General features: G+C 46.1%; 1 protein-coding gene across 2 annotated transcripts in view; it reads left to right on the top strand.

Moving 5' to 3' along the window:
• TXNL1 (thioredoxin like 1) overlaps nt 1-11,820 on the top strand; it is a 31,094-nt gene extending 19,274 nt beyond the window's left edge. Inside the window, exons 6-8 of one of the 2 annotated variants that reach the window (XM_048504208.1) lie at nt 210-382; nt 1,531-1,635; nt 11,554-11,820. In XM_048504208.1, coding sequence (XP_048360165.1) covers nt 210-382; nt 1,531-1,635; nt 11,554-11,583 — 308 coding nt within the window. In that variant the 3' untranslated portion in view covers nt 11,584-11,820. Of the gene's footprint in view, nt 1-209; nt 383-1,530; nt 1,636-7,679; nt 9,051-11,553 lie in introns of those variants that run through there. The other variant, XM_048504209.1, reaches the window with a different exon arrangement.
• Nucleotides 11,821-13,104: the final 1,284 nt, after the last annotated feature.

Genomic DNA, 13,104 nt, shown 5'->3' with positions numbered 1-13,104 from the left:
TGTTAAGGCATGGTCTGTTGGTTTAAGTTGGACCTGGCCACCAAGGATCATGTCGTTGAATCACTGTGTGCTTAAGCAGTGTGATCGACATCATGCCATTGGCCAGTGATATACAGAGAAACTTTCAAAGTTCCACTGGCTGTAAATGAAAGATTGACACCTGCTCTAAAATGGTTTGGTTTTTAAAAAAAATCAATACGTTTATACAGGTCAAGGTCCCAAGTACGTAAAAGTGTTTATCAACCTCCCCCGATCAATGGATTTTGAAGAAGCAGAAAGGAGCGAGCCCACCCAAGCTCTGGAGCTATCGGCAGATGACATCAAAGAAGACAGTATTATCCAGCTTCGCTATGTAAAGTTTCAGAACGTTAACAGTGTAACCGTAAGTCAAAAGCCTTTTGCTCTAGCTTTCTGTTTTGGTAATTACAGATAATTTGAGAGGACCACCTGGTAGAACTTTGAGTCCATCCAGTATTTTGTCACTGCAGATCTGAATCTGAACGTCACGTCCTTTACTCTTAGATGTGGTCCAAATATAACAATGGGAAACTAGAACACTTAGGTTTTCTTCTGAGGGGGAGTGAAAATGAGGTTAGACATAAGAACAAGCCAGCTGGATCAGACCAGAGTCCATCTAGTCCAGCTCTCTGCTACTCGCAGTGGCCCACCAGGTGCCTTTGGGAGTTCACATGCAGGATGTGAAAGCAATGGCCTTCTGCGGGTCCCCAGTGTGGTGTCTGTCGACTCCCTGGCACCCACTAACACCTCTCCTGACATCTTTTAGAAAGTAGGCAGGGCTATGCATAACAGTGATCGTGATTGGCCATTGGAAGTCTGGCTGTGCAGTTCTTTAAAAAATTGTTTAGACATCAGCTGTTGCCGCAGTACAACGAACTTCACTTTGTGACTGAAGGTAAGATGTGTGTAAGCAAGAAAATATTTGTAAATAATATGTTCTGGTTGTGGTGGGTTTTCCAGGCTGTGTGGCCAGGGTCTGGTGGAGCCCTGAAAACGTACCACAACCAGTTGAATCTGGACGTGAAAGCCTTCGACAATACAATAATACGTTCATTAAAAAAAAGCATCCTGTTATATCCAGATATTTAGATGTTCTTCAGCTACAGCTCAGATGGTATTTCACTGTTCGGTAAGATTTCAGTTTGTGACAGATTTCTGAATTCTTTGAAAGTCCGTCTTATTTCAAAGAATTTCGGAAACTAACTAAAATCTTACCAAGCAGCCAAATACCATCTGAGCTGTACTTCAAGAACAAACTTAATAGTTGTATATAAATCTGTTTCTTTCCTTCTTACCAATTTTCCCTCCTATTCCTCTGAGGAGTTTCATAAAATTCTAATGTTTTATTGTTGAACTTTGGAAAAACCTCTGATGTGATCATCTTGGAGGTAAAATAAAAGGCAACGGTCATAGTGGGGGTTTCACCTCAGTTCCAGAAGCTGGTTCGGTTATACAGTCACTAAATAGGCTCTCCTTTTCCTGTATCTCACTGTTAATCTTCTGCATTTTCAGTTATTTGTCCAGTCCAATCAAGGAGATGAAGAAACAACGAGAATCACGTATTTCACGTTCATCGGAACGCCAGTCCAAGCGACAAATATGAATGATTTTAAGCGGGTACGTTCAGAGCTTGAGCCTGACGTCAATTGGTGGGTTGCAATTTTCAGAAGCTCCGGAGGGGTCTTGCTTCAGCTGAAAGAATGCGATGTTTTCATCAGTGCGGAATCTTTAATGTACCTTGAACTTGCACGACAGCCGAAGAGCTGGAAGCATCCTGGCTGGGTTGTTCTGCGTGTGTTTGCAAGGTGTTGAAGACTGCATGGTTTCTGTAGGGAAGGCTTGTGAAGACCAATTACCTCTTAAGGCAGGGTTTTCCAAAACGGGTTATTTTCTCTCCAGGATGCCAGGATTTGTAGAGTGAGGAGGAAGAGGGGATGGGGGAGAGACTTACCGCTGTTGTGCCCTTCTTGCAGCACTCTGAGAGCCTGCACGGTGTGGCGGTTAAGAGCAGGTGGGTTCTAATCTGGAGAACCGGGTTTGATTCCCCACTCCCCCACCTGAGTGGCAGAGGCTTACCTAGTGAACTGGATGTGTTTCCGCACTCCTACATTCCTGCTGGGTGACTTTGGGCTAGTCACAGTTCTTCGGAATTCTCTCAGCCCCACCTGCCTCACAAGGTGTCTGTTGTGGGGAGAGGAAGGGAAAGGAGCTTGTAAGCCACCTCGAGTGTCCTTACAGGAGAGAAAGGTGGGGGATAAATCCAAACTCTTCTTCTTCTGAGTGTGTTGTGCACCCACCAGAAAAAAATCAAAAATATGTTAATTAGTGTGGATTTTTTAAAAAGAAGAAGAGTTTGGATTTATATCCCCCCTTTCTCTCCTGCAAGAGACTCAAAGGGGCTTACAATCTCCTTGCCCTTCCCCCCTCACAACAAACACCCTGTGAGGTGGGTGGGGCTGAGAGAGCTCAGAAGAGCTGTGACTAGCCCAAGGTCACCCAGCTGGCGTGTGTGGGAGTGTACAGGCTAATCTGAATTCCCCAGATAAGCCTCCACAGCTCAAGCGGCATAGCTGGGAATCAAACCCGGTTCCTCCAGATTAGATACATGAGCTCTTAACCTCCTATGCCACTGCTGCTCCTGCTTGGTCTTATGCAGTATTCTTCTGCTTCCAAGATGTACTTTGCAGGTAATAAAAGTGTAGACCGTCACAGGAGCCATAACTGAAATAGGGATCCGGCTTTGTGTTAAAGTTGATCTCAAGATCTTGGAAAGCGTTGCTGTGCTTCCTTCTAACAACTCAGTGTCTTTTACTGTTTCTCTGCATCCAGAAGGGCTCGGGATCTCTTTCCTTGGAGCCCGACCAAATAACCACCAGCTAGAACTGCAGGCTCCTGACCTGGATGGCCCGGGCTAGCCAGTCTCATCGGATCTTGGAAGCTAAGCAGGGTTGGCCCTGGTTAGTATTTGGAAGGGCAACCTCCCAGGAACACCGGGGTTGTGACACAGAGGCAGGGAACGGCAAACCAACTCCAAACAGTCTCTTTCCTACAGAACTGTGTTAAGTTGGCTGCTTGCGACTGGGTGGCAGTTTACGCAGGCACACAAAGCTCCTGACGTCTCCAGCTATGTACAGAGCTGTTCATTATGGACAGAATTTACCGATCGGCTGGGACTGCCCAAGTAGATTAATTACCTCGGGGGGATAAAATGCAGTGCGTCATTTCAGAGGAACAGATCAATAACGTGGGTTGGATGGGAGAGCATAGCTGCAGCTGAGGAGGAGGAAAGGACCATTTTCACAGACCCCCCCCCCCCGTTCCTGAAAGGTTTTTTTTGTTTCCAGAGCAGAGTTTTATGGAGGTTCAGATGACTGCAGCAGGGAAGGGAAGGCGGGAAGACCCCCTTACTCCATTACAGCACTTTAGATCTAACCCTTTGATTTTGTAAGTGGGTGGGTTGGATCCAACCATTCTCTGCCTGGCTCTTTCCCCAACAGATCTCTCCTTAGACTGTAGGAAGGCTTCAACCTTGAGCCAAAAGGAAAAGCTGGAGCATTCATATTTTAATAAATATATTTCGCTCAGTGGGGTGATAGGACAGGGTTCACCGCAGCGTAAGCATCAAATCTGTTGTGTTAAAACGTCAACCGTGACATTAAAAAGGATGCTTTAAAAATACTCCTCCGGTCTTGTCACGGTCAGCCAAACACCCAACCGTTAATGAGGCTTAACTCCAAAGGGTACAGCAGGGCCGGAGGCTGGCATAAACACTGGAAAACTTATGACTTAAGAAGTACGTTTGGTAGTTCGTTCTGTGCATGAGGGTGTGTTGCAGCCATTGTGCAGAAGGGGATGGCCCCGCAGAGAGATCTTGTCCATGTGTCTGGCGTGGTCAGGGTTGACTTTGGTTTTTACGTTTTGTGCATTAGTCGCCCACATCTGTCTGTCTGGTCTCAGCGTTCTCGTTGCCATTTTTTCCTGCTTCCTGCCACCCTCTTCTGAATTGTGGGTATAGTGAATATTGTATGACTACACAGGAAGGGGTTTTGTGAAGATGCTGGGAAAATTGGAAAAAGGGCTCGAGTATTCTGAGTTGGAATGGAGCATTCCCACCTCCTGTTTCCCACTGCGGTCTGCCGTGCCATCTCCTCCTTGAGTGCTAGTCGTAGAGTTTGGCAGAGCTGCCCGGGGGGGCGGGGGGGGGGGGGGTTCAGTAGGAATTCAGTAGGTTTTCTTTTGTGTTTGTTTGCAAAGGTTTTTTTAAAAAAAATTAAGTTTGGACCAACGTGCAGTTTATGTAAAAGTGCTCATCTCGGCAGCTGGCAGAATCGCTCTTCGAACATGCCAGGTATGACCTGGTCGAAGTCGTGCAAATGACACTGATAAGAGGGAGGGAAGTACATAATAATGAGAGGGAGGTGCATAAGGGGAGGGAGTGTGATTTTGGAGACTGTGACGGGGAGCTAGACAGGAGGCCCCTGGGACCACCGTGAGATTCCACTTTCACCCCCTTTCTCCTGGAGTTACAAAGTATTCAACGTAGGTTGCCTACATCCAGCATGTAAAGAGAGTTTCGGAGTGTAGCTGCTTTAGCCTCTAGTAGCAGCAGTGGCGTAGGAGGTTAAGAGCTCGTGTATCTAATCTGGAGGAACCGGGTTTGATTCCCAGCTCTGCCACCTGAGCTGTGGAGGCTTATCTGGGGAATTCAGATTAGCCTGCACACTCCCACACACGCCAGCTGGGTGACCTTGGGCTAGTCACAGCTTCTCAGAGCTCTCTCAGCCCCACCTACCTCACAGGGTGTTTGTTGTGAGGGCGGAAGGGCAAGGAGATTGTAAGCCCCTTTGAGTCTCCTGCAGGAGAGAAAGGGGGGATATAAATCCAAACTCTTCTTCTTCAAACTCTTCTAGTAGAAGAGCTAGATTTGAGTCCAGTAGCACCTTTAGAGACCAACGGGATTTGGGGAGCTATGAGCTTTTGAGAGCCCAGGCTTCTGTCATCAGGTTTTTGCCACGTAAAGAGAAAAAAACATGCCGCTATTTTGAGTAGTCCACGTCATCCTCTCTTGAATTAAAACAAGGTCAGTTTGGGAAGTTCCAGACTTTCAGTGTCATTAATATGGCATTAATGTCACAGACTACTAGAGGTGTTCAGGATTGCAGAAGTCACAAATGGCATCAAATCTTCTTAGCTTTTTAATCTTTTTTTTCCTGAATGACTTCAGTTGCTGATTTCTGCTACGAACAAGGTCTCATCTCGTTTGTTAATCTGGATCCAGATTAAACGGCAGGCAACTCTTTACTAGCCTTTTATCTCTTCCAAACAAACAAAACAAAAACAAAAGTTCAGTGGAGAGGCAGCTCGTGTTTTGTTGGACTGTCAGCTGAAACATAGCAGAAGAACACAGTAGTGCTTGAACCTTGTTTGCAATCACTGATGACAATTGAGTCTCCTTTGCATAGTGTGACCTGCCAAGCTCAACACGCCTCACAATATCCCCTGGCCTGGCAAAATCTTGATGAATGTTCTGATAGAAGAACTGAAATTATCCAGTTCTGTATGGAATATGCTGCCACAGAAGGTGGTGATGGACTAGATAGACTCTGGTCTGATCCAGCAAGGCCCTTTTTTATGTTCTTATGAGTAGAGCATACAAAGCTATACCATAATATGCAGACAATGAAGGTGACCCCCAATCAACCCATTAACAGCTCACCTGCCCTGCAGTAACAGAAACAAACCAAATGGGGCAGATGTCTTACTCCTGAAAGAACTTATAGCAGTGGTGGCGAACCTATGGCACGGGTGCCAGAGGTGGCACTTCGAGCCCTCTCTGTGGGCACTCTCACACAGAGCTCATCATGTGGGAGGGGGGTGGAAAATCACCCCCCCCCCACACACACACACACATCTAGGCTGGCCTGGGCATGATCCTTTACCTGGGGGAAGGTCGGTTGCTGGCAATGGGGCTTCTGAGTAAACCCTCCTAGGATCGTGATTCACCTATTTGAAGCGTTGCATGATTGCTTCACTAAGCTTACTCCTGAGTAACGCGTGCCTTGGAGCCAAACATTTTTTCTAAACTAAAATCTCAGTGTTCAGGTTAAATTGCCGTGTTGGCACTTTGCAATTAATAAGTGGGTTTTGGGGTGCAATTTGGGCACTCGGTCTCGAAAAGGTTCGCCATAACTGACTTATAGGAAGAGTCACAAATGATGCCAAATATTTTAACATGTTCTAGGTTGGATCCTTCCCTTGGTGTAACATATTAAGTGGAATAATACTTCTGTAGGCAGAATGGAGGGGTGGTTTTTGCCAAGACTCCCTCCCCAAGTGGGATTCTAAGAAGCTTAGTGGGTGGTAGAAGGCCGGGAAGTCCCATTCCACAAGCTTTGTTCCGCTCACGGTTCTCTGGATCTGAACCCTGTTATTGTTGCCTTCCTGCTGGGGTCTGTAAAAATACAGGATTTGCCTTGCCAAGGTTTTTGTGGGCACAGTAACTCACAGAGTTGCGTTCACCTTGGTGGGCCACAAGTCTTGCAAATGTTGGTGTGATATGCTGCCAAGTGAACGTAAGTTCTGCATCACAAATGAAGGCCATACGCACGGGAGATTTGGCAACTCTGGATCTTACCCTAGCTAGTAACGTTGTTTAACTGGATTGCTGGATTTCAGCATCTGATACAAGATATCCGAGAAGCTCTTAAAAATCGGCCTTTCCAGGTTAATCTGTCAGGAAGGCTGTAAACAGCAGCACGAGAGCCGGTTTGATCCCCTCCTTGCCGATTGTCGTGTCGAATAAAAATTTGCAATGTCCGGCATGCTGCATGCTCAGCTGAAATGTTGGCAGGCTTCAATTTGGCAGGCGCAAAGAGCCGTCGGCCCTTTCCCACGTCGAGGTCTGTTTTATTTTCATTTTCCTCTCTTGCTAATTAATATCCAAAAGGAGAAAAGAAGTTAGGGGTTGGCTTGTTTTGCTTTTTAACTGCAAATGTCCTCAATTATTATTTTCAGCCTCACAGGACCATGCAAGTCCAGGTAGAAATGTTGTAATAAGCGAATGGCTGTGAAGTGAGGCCCAGACAAGGAGACAGTGATGAGAGTTCTTAATAAGAACATAAGAACGAGCCTGCTGGATCAGACCAGAGTCCATCTAGTCCAGCACTCTGCTACTTGCAGTGGCCCACCAGATACCTTTGAGAGCTCACATTCAGGAGGTGAAAGGAATGGCCTTCTGCTGCTGCTGCTCCCGAGCACCTGGTCTGCTAAGGCATTTGCAATCTGAGATCAAGGAGGATCAAGATTGGTAGCCAGAGATTGAATTCTCCTCCACAAATCTGTCCAAACCCCTTTTAAAGCTATCCAGGTTAGTGGCCATCACCATCTCCTGTGGCAGCATATTCCGAAGTCCAATCACTGTTGTGTGAAGAAGTGTTTCCTTTTATTAGTCCTAATTCTTCCCCCCAGCATTTTCAATGAATGCCCCCTGGTTCTAGTATTGCCACTCTTTGTGTGTCGTGTGGCAGCATGAAACATGCATCCATTCCACCACCCCCACCCCACCCCCGTTGCATGACGCTTCCATTCCTTCCTGTTCGTTCTGGTGGCTATTTTTAATTCCTTTGCTTCATTCTAACACTCTTGTTTTTACTATCTTTCAGCATTTCCCCGGCCCCAAGAGATAAAAATGCAGAAGATATGCGCATAAATATTTTTAAAATGTCCTCTCCTTCCACCACTCCCCACCCCAGTTTCCTGCTCATCCGTAGCGTCTGCCTTGCCTTTATCTGCCATTTCACTGCTTACGGTGCCGTCGCTGCCTACTCTGCGCCTTCTGGGACAGCGTTCCTGGGCCTCTTTTTTTCCTCACGGACTCATCTCTTTTGTTTTTAACCATCTTTTAAAAATCTTCTTTCACATACCACGTTGCTTTTTCAACTGTCTCGTTCTGTTACCAGCAGGGCTACTTCTTGTCACACGTCCCTGTAATTTGGGTGCTTCCTATCTTGGGTTATCGCCTTACACTTTTATATCGGGAGGATGTCCCCCCCCCCCCCCCGATATCATCTTTGCAGTTTTATTGTGTGAGTCGAGTGTGATGGGGGAGGGCATGCTTTTGCAAGATCGCTTTGTGTTGGGAAGAGCTACGGTTGTCGCTTTGGTCGGCATGGGGAGCCATGTTGATATCAGTATCATCTTAGTGCCCAACAAGATTTTGGGGGTATAAACTTTCAAGAGCCTAAGCTCCCTTCATTAGATACACTTTAACTCTGGAAAGCATGTACCCTTCAAAATCTTGATGGGCTCTAAAGTACTGGTAGAATCTAATCGAGCTGGCCCACCTGTGTAAATATTGATAGAGTTGGATTGGCCATTGCCACCATTTCCTCTTTCCTACTGCAGAGACCCCTCGTGTTGCCCCTCAGTGTCCTCTGTCCCCGAATGGAGGCATTTCATGGAGATCCCTGGCAGCAGCAGTTGGAGGGGGAGAGGCAGGGAAGTTTCATCCCACTGTCAGAAATCTCATTCTGTATCCAACCTGTGGTAATTCATTGCCTTTTTCAAAATATCAGCATCATTGCCTTTTCTTAAATTTCCCAGGGAGGGGTGGGGGGTGGGGGGCTGGTCGATCAGCAGAACTTTCCCAGCCTGCTAAATGGTGACACCTCAGCCTGAACCCATCTAGAGGTAACTTCCAAAATAGATGTGTTAACAAGACCGATCGATACATTCAGGCAAGATAATAAAATCAAAGGCAGTCGGGCTTCTCTGCTGGAGTGTGGTAGAAAAGGTTAGTTCTAAATCTCATTAAGAAAGCAGCATGCCCATTGTCAAAAGAACTCCGTGTGCTCGTTGTCAAAAGTTCTGGAGTGTTACTTGTCTACCTTGGTGACCTAGGATGACCTGGTTGGAAGTTACTTCTGATTAACAGTGGGAAGGCTGTCAATCAGGCACCCTAAAAGCAGTGGCGTAGTGGTTAAGAGCAGGTGTACTCCAATCTGGAGGAACCGGGTTTGATTCCCCGCTCTGCCGCCGGAGCTGTGGAGGCTTATCTGGGAATTCAGATTAGCCTGTGCACTCCAACACACTCCAGCTGGGTGACCTTGGGCCAGTCACAGTTCTTCAGAGCTCTCTCAGCCCCACCTACCTCACAGGGTGTTTGTTGTGAGGGGGGGAGGGTAAGGAGTTTGTAAGCCCCTTTGAGTCTCCTATAGGAGAGAAAGGGGGATATAAATCCAACTCTTCTTCTTCTAAAAAATATGGAATGCAAACAGAACTCATCCCCAGTGGAGGACACGTGGAGTTTCTACACGAATTCTAGATTAATAACAAATCTGCTTTATTCTTGTTTTAGCCTTGCATATAGGTTGCTTGGTTGGTAAGGAGGAGAATATACAGTCAGTTCTGATTGTGCTGACAAAATATCAATGCCCGAATGTTTTAATTTTTCAGGTAATACACATGGGCCCGTTGACCATTTCCCCCTTCTGAATGGTATAGATGTAATTTTTTTGTGTTTTAAGATGGTTGGTCTACCTCTGCTAACCTCATAATGGTTTTATTTGTAGATGTAACTCTGCTTAATCCAAACTGGAGCACCGTGCTTTTAAACAGAAGCGAAGAATAAACGTTTCACTCTTTTTGGTCTGGTTTAATTTTGCCTTTTTATAACATAATTAATCAAATCTTAACTGGTTTGATTTTTTTTTAATACAATCTTGTACTGCTGTGAGATTTTAGTTTTGGTTTTGATGTTCTTTATATAAAGGTCTCATCCGCATGCCACTGTATATTCTGCAAGATTAGGCTAGTCTTGACTTGGGGGGGCTATTTCACAATACACTACATGATCAATGGTGGTATATCGGATATTGGACTTCAGAGGTTACGAAGCTTCTTCCTGCTGCCCTGAAGATTGTATATTTTCACATCTTCGACATCAGATAACGCTGAAAACTGTCTTGTTAAATGGATAATGTTTATGTTGGCCTGTGGAGTTAGTGACCTTGCCATTATGCCTCTTGGGTAGGTACCATTCTGTTGCTTGAGAAAAGAAGATCGCTTGAGGGTGATTGTGCTGTGTGTCTTCTAAAGTCAAAGATGATAATAGAACTGGAACAGAACTTAATCTTCTCTTCACCCTTTTCTGCTGAACCCTATTCACAATGGGCAAAAATAGCAGTTACTGAGCGTTAGTACAACAGCCAGATGTATATACACATAGGTAACTGGTTTCCACATAAGCTGTGACTTCAAAACTTCCATCCCTAATTTGAGAGAAGATCTGTTTTTTTCGACAATTTAGGATTTATCTGCCCACACCTTGCTGCTAAGTCTTGAATCTTGGGGCTCTGAAATTTGTTTCCACATCACACCGTGCTCCCAGAAGATACATATGCAGAAATAAGCCCCATTAACTGCAATGGGGTCCACTGCCAAGAATGGCAGGACTGATTCTGAGCCACCTCAGCCCCACCTCTCAGTTCCCATGAGGAGTCCACGGGCCGCCGCCTCGATTCCGTCCATCGACTCTCTGTTTCTATGGTGTTGATTTAATTGCTTTCAGGCCATCTTGGGCCCTGCCCTGGATAGGCCCAGGCTAGCCTTACCTCATCCGATCTCGAAAGCGAAGCAGGGTCGACCCTAGGTAGTATTTGGATGAGAGACCTTCAAGGAATACCAGAGGTGTGACACGGAGGCAGGCAGTGACAAACCACCTCTGTACGTCTCTTGCCTTGAAAACCTAACGAGGTTGCCATAACTCAGCTGTGTCTTGATGGCAAAAAACAACAACTTTGGGTCATGGAGAGATTAAAATATACATGACTGTGTTAGAACACGCAATTCTGAGCTAACAGTTTCAGGGCAACCAGTGGTGAATTGCATTTTTCTGTATTTGGTGCACTTGGAAGGCCAGGCAGGAGCCATCTTGGATTTTATTGGGCAGGTGCACCATAGCCTCAGAACTTGCTTGCAGTCGATGCAGCTACGTGTCCCTGTCAGGAGTCTTATAGGAGTGGCCATCACTTTCCGTTGGGAGGTTCTGGTAGAAGTCCATTTTGACAGTCTGGAACTGTGTGAGGCTACTGGGGAGGCCCATAGTCACAATGCTGTATTCTGCATCTCGCAGTTCGTTCTTGTCGTTACTGAGATTATTTTGGGGCTTCACTCCATAGAACATGGGATGATTCTTGCATCTTAGTGCAGACACAGAAGGCTACGGCAGTTCCTAGATGTTTGGGGAGGTTGGGGGTTGTATCCAGTGCCACTTTGGGCCTGTTTTTATAACTCAAAATGAGTCTTTAGTGACTAGCTTTGCTGGCTGGATACTATTAATTTTCCCGTTCAATCTCTTCTTGTTTTGTTGTGGACTAGGGTAGACTTAAAGATCTCTTCCCCTATCCCTGCCAGCTCTGGAATGCACGTTGAAGAGAAAAATGCTTCCGACAGTCCCTAGCTTCCTTAATTGTGTGGGTCTGAGATTTTTTTTTTGTCAGTCCTCCAAGCAATAACTTGGCCCTTTTCTTCCCACAGGTAGTAGGCAAGAAAGGAGAGAGCCACTAGATGACGAGGAAAACACTGGAAGGCCTTATTGCAATCAACACAAGATCATCGCGTCTGTCTCAGACTCCTGGGAAACTACTTGACTTGGCTCAAGAGAGACTCTCAGTCTGTTCCATTTTAATACCATTACCAATAAATCGCTGCATTTTGTTAGTATGGGAATCTCACTCAAGTGTTTACTGTTGTAATCTTGGGAGGTGGAATTTGTAAATAAAATTCATTAATTTTGCCAAGTTACACAGTGGAAGGTTTGACTTTTCCTGGGTTGAAGATCGCTTTAAACCTGGAGTCTTGCTTGTTCTTGTATTTACCTTTCCCCCATCCCATTTGTCGAATGTATTGAGTGTACTTGAGAGCAAGCATGGTGTGGTGGTTAAGAGCAGGTGGATTCTAATCTGGAGAACTGGGTTTGGTTCTCCACTCCTCCACCTGAGTGGCAGAGGTTTATCTGGTGAACCAGATGTGTTTCTGCACTCCTACATTCCTGCTGGGTGACCTTGAGCTAGTCACAGTTCGTTCAGAACTCTCTCAGCCCCACCTGCTTCACAAGGTGTCTGTTCTGGGAAGAGGAAGGGAAAGGAGTTTATAAGCCACCTTGAGTCTCTTCACAGGAGAGAAAAGTGGGGTATAAATCCAAACTCCTCCTAAGAACATGAGAACATAATCTCCTCCTGCTGCTTCTCCTGCTGCTGCTTCTTCTGCTGCTGCTGCTGCTGCTGCTGCTGCTTCTTCTGCTGCTGCTGCTGCTGCTTCTTCTTCTCCCCCCCCCCCCTGTTCCAAAATCTCTAATTTAGAGATGGCTGATTCTGCACCATGCAGAAAGTTTGCTTCCCCCTTCCCTAGTGATCCCTGCTCTATGCCTAGAGGAAGCAAACCCCCCCCCCCCCCAGCATTCTTGGCCAGTATGGACTGGAAGACAATTACTTCCTGACTCCAAAGTGGCCATTGGCCCTATACATGTAAGAAAGAGCCATAAGGACCAAGCGCTGGCTAAACCCTTCTTACCCTCGAGCTGCTTGAATTCACAGAATCTGCATTGCTGTCAAATGGCCTTCTAGCCTCTGCTTAAAAACCTCCAGAGAACACACAGAAGGTTCCCCATGTTCCGAAGATGGCAAATAACATTGGGAAAGGGGTCTGTCCACCATCCCTTTCCACTGATGTCATTCAAGTTCCTTTGAATCCTCATAAAGCCACCTTATCCTAATGAGACCATTGATCTATCAAAGTCACTATTGTCTACACTCTGACCAGCTGCAGCCCTTCAGAGTCACAGAGGTCTTTCACGCCATCAGCTGTCTGGTCCTTCTACCTGGATCTGCCCTGAGCCTGAAAAGGGAAGGGTTGTATAATAATCCCATTGAATAAGTTAATGCCTGGAATTGAACCTGGGACCTTCTGGATCCATAGTCAGTGAGCCACAGCGCCTCCCAGAGTACTGTTGCAGCAGGGACAGGAAGACTTGCTAGCTTCTTGTATTCAAGGTTGGGATCTTTTATACCCAACCTTTTGTACTCAGGT

Source organism: Sphaerodactylus townsendi, linkage group LG07 (genome assembly GCF_021028975.2).
Source record: "Sphaerodactylus townsendi isolate TG3544 linkage group LG07, MPM_Stown_v2.3, whole genome shotgun sequence".
NCBI lineage: Eukaryota > Metazoa > Chordata > Lepidosauria > Squamata > Sphaerodactylidae > Sphaerodactylus > Sphaerodactylus townsendi.
Note: the sequence above shows the minus strand (reverse complement) of the source record. Positions and strands in the feature narration are given on the sequence as shown.